Genomic DNA, 7,330 nt, shown 5'->3' on the forward strand with positions numbered 1-7,330 from the left:
AGAATGGCCTTCTCTAAATCTAAACCTCTTCTGACAAACGTCGCATTCAAATGGTTTTTCGCCAGTGTGAGTCCTGGAGTGGGCTGCAAGGACATTTTTCCAGCGAAACCGCTTTCCACAAACGTGACATCCGTGCGGTTTCTCGCCGGTGTGGGTTTTCACGTGGGAATCAAGGTGACATTTATAACTGAAATGCTTCAAACAAACGTCACATTTAAATGGTTTTCCGCCAGTGTGGGTTTTGACGTGGGAATTAAGGTTACGTTTAAGTCTAAATCGCTTTAAACAAATGTCACATTTAAATGGTTTCTCGTCAGTGTGAATTTTGAGGTGAGAATTAAGATAAGCTTTCTGACTGAAACACTTGAGACAAATGTCACACTCATATGGTTTCTCGCCCGTGTGGGTCGTGACGTGGGCAAAAAAGTTACTTTCATGACTAAAACACTTGCTGCATTCCTGACACTTGAATGTATCTTTGACGCTCTGGACAAGCCTTTTCCCGGATCGAATCGTTTGGTCTTGCTCCTGCTCATGAGCCCTCTCTTGGCCTTCAGTGTCATACTTCTTGTCCTCGGCCGCTTTTCCCGCACCAGGGGCCTCCTGCTCGTCGACGTCGAGGGCATTGTCGTCCTCTTGCCCTTCTCCGCCGTCACTGCTCGCGTCACGCTCTGCGCCGTGGGCCCTGAGCGAGTAGCACCCGGTAACCACCAGCCCAAGCTGCTCTCCCTCCCCATCTGCGCATTCAGGACTGCCGTCAAACACGAAGATCACCTCTTCGACGGCCTCCACGTCCGACTCACAGAGCGGATCAGAGGCCTGCGGGGTGTGGACGTTCTGCGCTGGCCCCGACGGTGTTTCGGACTCTTCATCTGCAACCAAGAGCATCGCGTCAGAACGCTCATCGGAGATCCGATGAAGGCGCTCTAAACACTACTAACATGCACGTGCATAGTGTTGTAAGTGCCGGAAAAATTTCCGGAAAAATATGAATTTTTCGGAAATTTTTCCGAAATTTTCAAAGCCTTCGGAAAAATTGGAAAAGAAAATGAAATCGACGTTTTAGTGGAGATTTCGTTTTTCCTTCGATTGTGAGAAGCCGCAGGAGCAGAATACTGCATGCCGTGCTGTATGTTGTTTAAAACTCGCGGTAAGCGAATGGACCGAAGGATGCCGGATGTGAGAAGGCCGTGACAGAGAGAGAGGGGAATACCTACATCTACGTGCATCGGCTTGCGTTGTTTTACGGTACGAGGCGAGGCGCAGCTAATCTCCTTTCGTAGTGAAATACAGCCGAACGTTTGTTAATGGTAAGTAACTTATTATAACCGAGTGTTTCGTAAAGCCGATTATATTGATGGGTGACGATTTTGTATACTCTATATATGGGACACCGGACGGTGTAACTTATATAAATACTTGGAAAGTTAGTCACTCCCGGCAGCTCAGAAAGTGAGGTTATGATTGTGCTCTCGCAACAGTTCTTGTTTTCTATTTTCTAATTATTCTTGCCCGTTGCGGTCAATACATTTTCTCTCTATCACCTGCGCATACTTACGCTACCGATTTTAAATCATTTGACATTATTTCTCTTTACTTTTATGCAGGTTCAAACATGGGTCGCCAAACGTCCGATATTTGGGACGAATTTTACTGTGAGATCGGGGAAAATAACAAGAGAGTGAAGGCAACCTGCAAGCACTGTGGGAAGACCCAAGCCCCAAACGCCACACGCTGTACGAATCATATCAAAGGTTGCATGAAATGTCCTGCTGTTGTACGGGCCTTGTACAGTAATAAGTCACCGGGGGTTCCCCTCAGTGTAATTGTCGAAGAGGACGTGGACTCACCATCTACCAGCGGAGAAGGTTCGTACCGATTATTATTACTATCGCTTTGTTACTCGAGGTCTCACCTCACTCCCAGCGCGTGCAAAGTAACTTTAATCTGCTTGGGTCTCGGTTCGAGCCCACATAACCTAGAAGTTGGCCATTGCGCCGCGCCGCGCCGAGTGCAACGCCAGAGCCAGAGCCGCGTGAGCAAACACGTCGCGGCGCGGCGTCCTTCTCGCGTCGTAGTTCCTATTTTTGACGCTAGGTAACAGCACTGGCTGGGCAGGGGTTGGAGACTTGGTGATCGCTTGCGGCTGCGTTTTGCGCTTCGCGTGCGGCTAACTGCGGAGGGATTTATATGCTCAGTTTTAATAATTCCTCTTGCTTCCTTTCCAGCTTCAACTGCACACACCACCCCAGCAGCGAAGCGCCCTGGCGCCGCATTGGAGACGACACCGTCTACCTCGACCAAGGAGAAGGGCCAGGGGGACGGTCCGCCGACTGCCAAGCGTCAGATTCTCTCGTTTGTGGACAAGATTTCAAAAGAGGAAAAGGATAAAATAGATCAAGCTCTCGCCGCAGCGATCTATGCGAACGGACTTCCGCTTTCGACATTTGAAAATGTGCACTTCCAAAGAGCGCTAAGCTTACTGAGGCCTTCATACGGAAAACCACCGTCTAGGTTCAAGTTAGGCGGCACACTGCTGGACAGAGAATTCGCTCTTGCGGAAGCCAAAGTCAAGTCAGCAATTCAAGAAAGTGACTGTGTTGCTTTGATGGCGGACGGTTGTGCCACCGTCAATAGAGAGCACGTTATTAATTTCATAGTCACAACTCCTCAACCAATGCTGTACACTTACAAGGTCATGGGGACCGAGAGAGAGACTTCGGAGTTGATAGCTACAGAATTTATAACTGTTCTAAATGAAATAGGCCCTAACCGCTGTTACCTTCTAGTTACTGATAATGCTTCTGTTATGACTGTGGCCATGGGAATAGTAACTTTGGAATTCCCTCATATCACAGCAGTGGGGTGTGCTTCCCACTGTTGGAACCTGCTATTCAAAGATCTTATGGAACTGAACACTCTGCACAAGCTGTTTATGATAGCTAAGTCCATTGTAAAATCAATCAGAAATGTTTATGTAAATCATGCAACTTTCAAGCTAAAACAGAAGGAAAAGTATGGGGACGGTTGTGTTACTCTGAAGTTACCAGCAGCCACTAGGTGGGGTGGAGCTGTGATAACATTCAATTCACTTATAAAAAATAAGGCAGCCATACAGGAAACTGTTGTAAATGAGGACTTAAAATTTTCTGATTCTGTGCGAACTTGGTCTCTAGACAATGTTAGATTCTGGGATAGGGTTAAAATAGCAATTGATATGCTAAAGCCCTTACATGGCTGTATTACTTTGATTGAGTCAAACAAAGCCCTGCTTTCAGACGTCTTTTTTTTGCAAAAAAAGTACACACAGGCTCTCCTAGACAATCTCACAAAGTTGCCTTTCAAAACTAGGGAGAAAAACCTTGTGAAAAGTTATCTTGAGGAGCGCGAAGTTTTCACAATTAGGACAATTCATAAGGCATGTTTTCTGCTGGATCCTAGGTACCGGGACAAGCACGACTTGCTTGAGCCTGCAGATATAGTTTCTATTATTGAATTCATTGGTACGATGTGTAAGCACATCGGTCTCGACGAAGGTGCCGTCATCGCCAGTCTGGCTGCATTCCGCACTCGAACAGGGTTCTTCGCTCACGAAGGTGTATGGCGAGCGGCCGACACCTGCGTCCCCAATGTGTGGTGGGCAGGAGTGTGTGCCACTGAGCCCATAGCGCCCCTCGCTCGCCGGATTCTGAGTCTGCCACCCAGTGTCGCAGAATGCGAGCGCAACTGGAAGCTCCGCAAGTTTATTCATAGCAAGACACGCAACCGACTCCTGAACGAGCGCGTGAGGAAGCTGGTGGCGACCAAAGCTGCTCTGAAGGAGCCATCATCGAAGCCGGCCACCGTCACTCCCTTCTTCACCGTGGCGGACATCGATGCTTACTTTGAGAACTACCTGCCAGCGAGGGCCGCCGGAGCACCAGAAGAGGGGCCTGAAGATGATGAGCACACCGATGACGGCGACGTCAACTTCGAGGAGGAAGACTCAGAAGATGATGATTATAATGACCGGGACTATGAGAATATCAGTGACTGGAGTGACGGCGATGACGACGACAGTGGTGGTGAGCAAGAGCGAACCAGGGAGGGGCCTCAGCCCGAACACGCACGAGGAGAAGAGCCCCCGCCAGTGCCCGCACCGCCACCAACTAGGGCTCGGAATGCACAAGCACAACCTCGTGCCCGTCAAGCGCCGGAGTCAGGCAGCGCGGGGCTCCGCCGCTCATCTCGCCACCACTGAGCCAAAGATTGTCTGCCATGCCATTGTACCCTTTTTTATGACTGATTATGAATACTTGATACTTGCACACCAAAGAAAAACATGCTTTTTTGTTCGATTTGTTCGCTTTAAGTTGAATAATAAAAGAAATTATTTGATTTCCTCTTAGTAATTTCGTAATATATCCACTTTTGAAAGTAATCTGATCGCTTTGTTCTGCGCCTAATTCATTCAAAACCTCCAGAAAGAATGTATTTGGAGTGAAAATGGACAATAACTTACGTTATAGCTTTTTGCATGAAAAAATTTAAATTTTTCCAATTTTTCCGAAATTTACTGAATTTTTCCGAAATTTTCGGAAATTTTTCGCAACTTTGAAAGTCCAGTGAAAATTTGCATCACTACACGTGCACGACTTAGGATCGCCATCTAGCTTTCTGTCCGCGGAGCCTGGACAGCAAAAATAGTGTATCTGAAACTTTTATCATCGCTCGTTGGTTGACATGGTCCGATGAAAAATAAAGAGAAGGGCAGTTTTATCTACTAATAAACATTATATTTAATTGCTCAGCCCGCCTGAAACATTTTATAAACTACGACCAAGCAAAACACAAGGGATGCAAATCAAAAACAGTTTTAGTTACAAATGTATCATCTGCTAATAACGATGTAAAAGCAGCATTATGTAACAATTTCAAGCTTAAAATGACTTCAGCTCATAGCAGCGTTAGCGGAAAGCCCTCCACACAGAAAGGATCCATTATCCCCAGGTCACCGTGCCGAGCAGTTGTTTAGTTTACACGCTGCAAGGGGGTGCGCAACTAGGTTCGAGCGTGTGCAATAACCGCCAAAATAACTACTGGGAAGACGAAAGAAGACCAGCGGGAACACTTATAAGGAAGCTCAAGAATGAAGCATGCGTGCCACCGGCAGCCAAACGTGCGGACCCCTCACAAGGGAACCTTTTCAGGTGTAAATCCCCGATTTTGTTGAAACTTGGAAACTTTGAAGGTTATCTATGTAGAAATCGGATGGCACTTGAAATTTTTCCTAAACCTGACATTTAGTTTTCCCCTATAATAGCTAGGAGCGGGTAGGAGTAAGGTGTTAGAAAAAAATATTTTTTGAAAAATGAAGAGCCGTGTTCTAAGGGGTAACTCGTCAATGTAGCGCCCTTTGGGCCAAAATTTTGACCGTTTTGCTCTATTTTGAACCGTTAAAGCGGTAGAGAGATATTTGGGGCAAAAAACAGTGTCAGGCTTAAGTAAACCCCTAGTAAATGTTAAGTTTAGGAAAAATTTCAAGTGCTATCCGACTTCTATTATAATAACCTTCAAATTTTCCGAGTACCAACGAAATCGGAGATTTACACCTGAAAAGGTTCCCTTGTCAGTCGCCCTCATCGTCGCACGCCGTCGGGTCAGACCCAGCCGGGGTGCCTGTGCATACACAGCCCCAAGGGGGCATCCGGCAGACCAATCAGCGCCGCCCAGGCCTGAGCTGGACGCAAGGCGCGCCATCAACAGTCCCCTTCCACACGCAGACAGGCCCTGGAATTTGAGACTCTTCAGACTTTTAACCACAAAAAACGTTAACACTGCGTGTTAACAAATAGACGATCCGAATAAAACAAAATCTAATACAAAATTATTTTTACTAATTAAATACGTTATTGCTTTCTAGAACAAGAGTAGTTACGACTCTTTGTTCTGAGATTCACGGCCTTGTGCGTTGTTGTCGTCCGTCTTTGCTGACACTGACCCTCACAAACCCCCCCCCGCAGGCGGAACAAAATTGGGGGACTAATACTTCTTATGAGTTCCCTTGCGAGACCATGCAGTTAGTTGTTGGGCGAGTGAGTGGCGACGTGGTGATCGCCCTCGCTTTGGACGAGCACTAGACCGAGCAACCAGAGGTGCTCGTCGTTGGAGTCGAGGCCTTGGCGGCCCGCGCCCTGGCCTGGGCTACCTTCAGGCCAGGCTTGGAGGAGTGTTGAGTGTATATTGTTTGTGGGGCTGGGAGCGCCTTGATGGGGAGTGGCCTATCGCACAGTAGTGATTGTTGGCCGGCGGGGGGAAGTTGGGACGAAGCATATCGCACCACTCCCCCGCGCGCCAAACCTGCTGGTATAGACTGGATCGTCTAAAAAGGCCTAAATAGGATCAGGAGAAGACCGTCTTATTTAAAATGTATTGAGTTTTCAAGCATGTTAGACACTGTTTTTCGGCGTTATTGTGAAATTATAGTCCCAACGCTTTAACCCATGCCTTTCTAGGTTTGGGACCAATGTGGAAGAAGAGCGGCTGCTGCAGCTGTGAATGCAATCAGGTGGTTTCTTGAGTTAATTGAAAACTTAAACACGACCAGTAAAGAAGAGTTTTTGCACATATTATTACAACAGAGTTGCGAAAACAAGTTTCACATCGAAGAAACGCACTTCTCATCTGGAGCCCACGTCTGGTTGTCATTGCCCTGCAACAATAAAGGGGTTATAAGGTAAACTAAATACAAAAACCTGCCACCCAGACTGCCACAAACATCTGAGTCGGCAGAGATTTGCCAGCCCACCCCATCGGAAGCTCCGCCGCGCTCTGAGCAGCAGGTAACTTGGCTGGGAATCGGGCAGCCGGCCACGCCACACCACACCACCTGCTCGCCACACGAGAGTTTGCAACTCCAGCGGGGACGGGCCACGGGGGACGCCCTTGCGCCGAATTACGGAGGATTAAAGTGCAATTACTGTTTGGGGCTCATTGCAAAGATCTTCATAAGCGCGCCACACCCACGCAGACAAAATTAGGATCATTGGAATTCCTCTAAACTCGCGCGGGCCATTTGGCAAATGTGCTCAAACACATTTTCATTTATTTTCATACCCCCCCCCCCCTTTTGCGAAAAAAATGCAGCGGAGAAATGTCGCGGCAGGCTTTGTTATTTAAAAATAACGCACCACTGCCAGACCCACGCATAACAATTCAGCCGCGTGGTTGCGCACCACCACACCCCTAGTATTTCAAATATGCAAACCGACTCAAGAGACACCGAGTGCGAAAAGTGTACGCAGCAAGTTTATTTCGCGCGCTCGGAAGCACAGCGCAGTGTGCAGCCTGC

General features: G+C 47.7%; 2 protein-coding genes across 2 annotated transcripts in view; one reads left to right on the plus strand and one right to left on the minus strand.

Moving 5' to 3' along the window:
* The window catches only part of LOC113206467 (gastrula zinc finger protein XlCGF8.2DB-like), a 2,891-nt gene extending 2,003 nt beyond the window's left edge, over positions 1-888 (minus strand). Inside the window, exon 1 of the mRNA XM_052270231.1 lies at positions 26-888. Coding sequence (XP_052126191.1) covers positions 26-888 — 863 coding nt within the window. The remainder of the gene's footprint in view (positions 1-25) is intronic.
* Positions 889-1,119: 231 nt separating this feature from the next.
* On the plus strand, positions 1,120-6,537 carry LOC113206468 (uncharacterized). The gene is made up of 5 exons (XM_026422565.2): positions 1,120-1,129; positions 1,608-1,868; positions 2,229-4,064; positions 4,791-4,945; positions 6,466-6,537. Exons 1-5 carry the CDS (start codon positions 1,120-1,122, stop codon positions 6,535-6,537), a joined length of 2,334 nt encoding a protein of 777 aa, XP_026278350.2.
* Positions 6,538-7,330: the final 793 nt, after the last annotated feature.

Source organism: Frankliniella occidentalis, unplaced genomic scaffold, assembly GCF_000697945.3.
Source record: "Frankliniella occidentalis isolate FOCC.00 unplaced genomic scaffold, Focc_3.1 Scaffold114, whole genome shotgun sequence".
Classification (NCBI taxonomy): Eukaryota; Metazoa; Arthropoda; class Insecta; order Thysanoptera; family Thripidae; genus Frankliniella; species Frankliniella occidentalis.

What these genes read in the sequence shown, in the direction of transcription:
- LOC113206468 (XM_026422565.2), top strand. An exon ending in CGATGACGACGACAGTGGTG is followed by an intron (nt 4,065 to 4,790) that starts GTGAGCAAGAGC and finishes TTAATTGCTCAG; the next exon opens with CCCGCCTGAAACATTTTATA. An exon ending in TGACTTCAGCTCATAGCAGC is followed by an intron (nt 4,946 to 6,465) that starts GTTAGCGGAAAG and finishes GTGAAATTATAG; the next exon opens with TCCCAACGCTTTAACCCATG.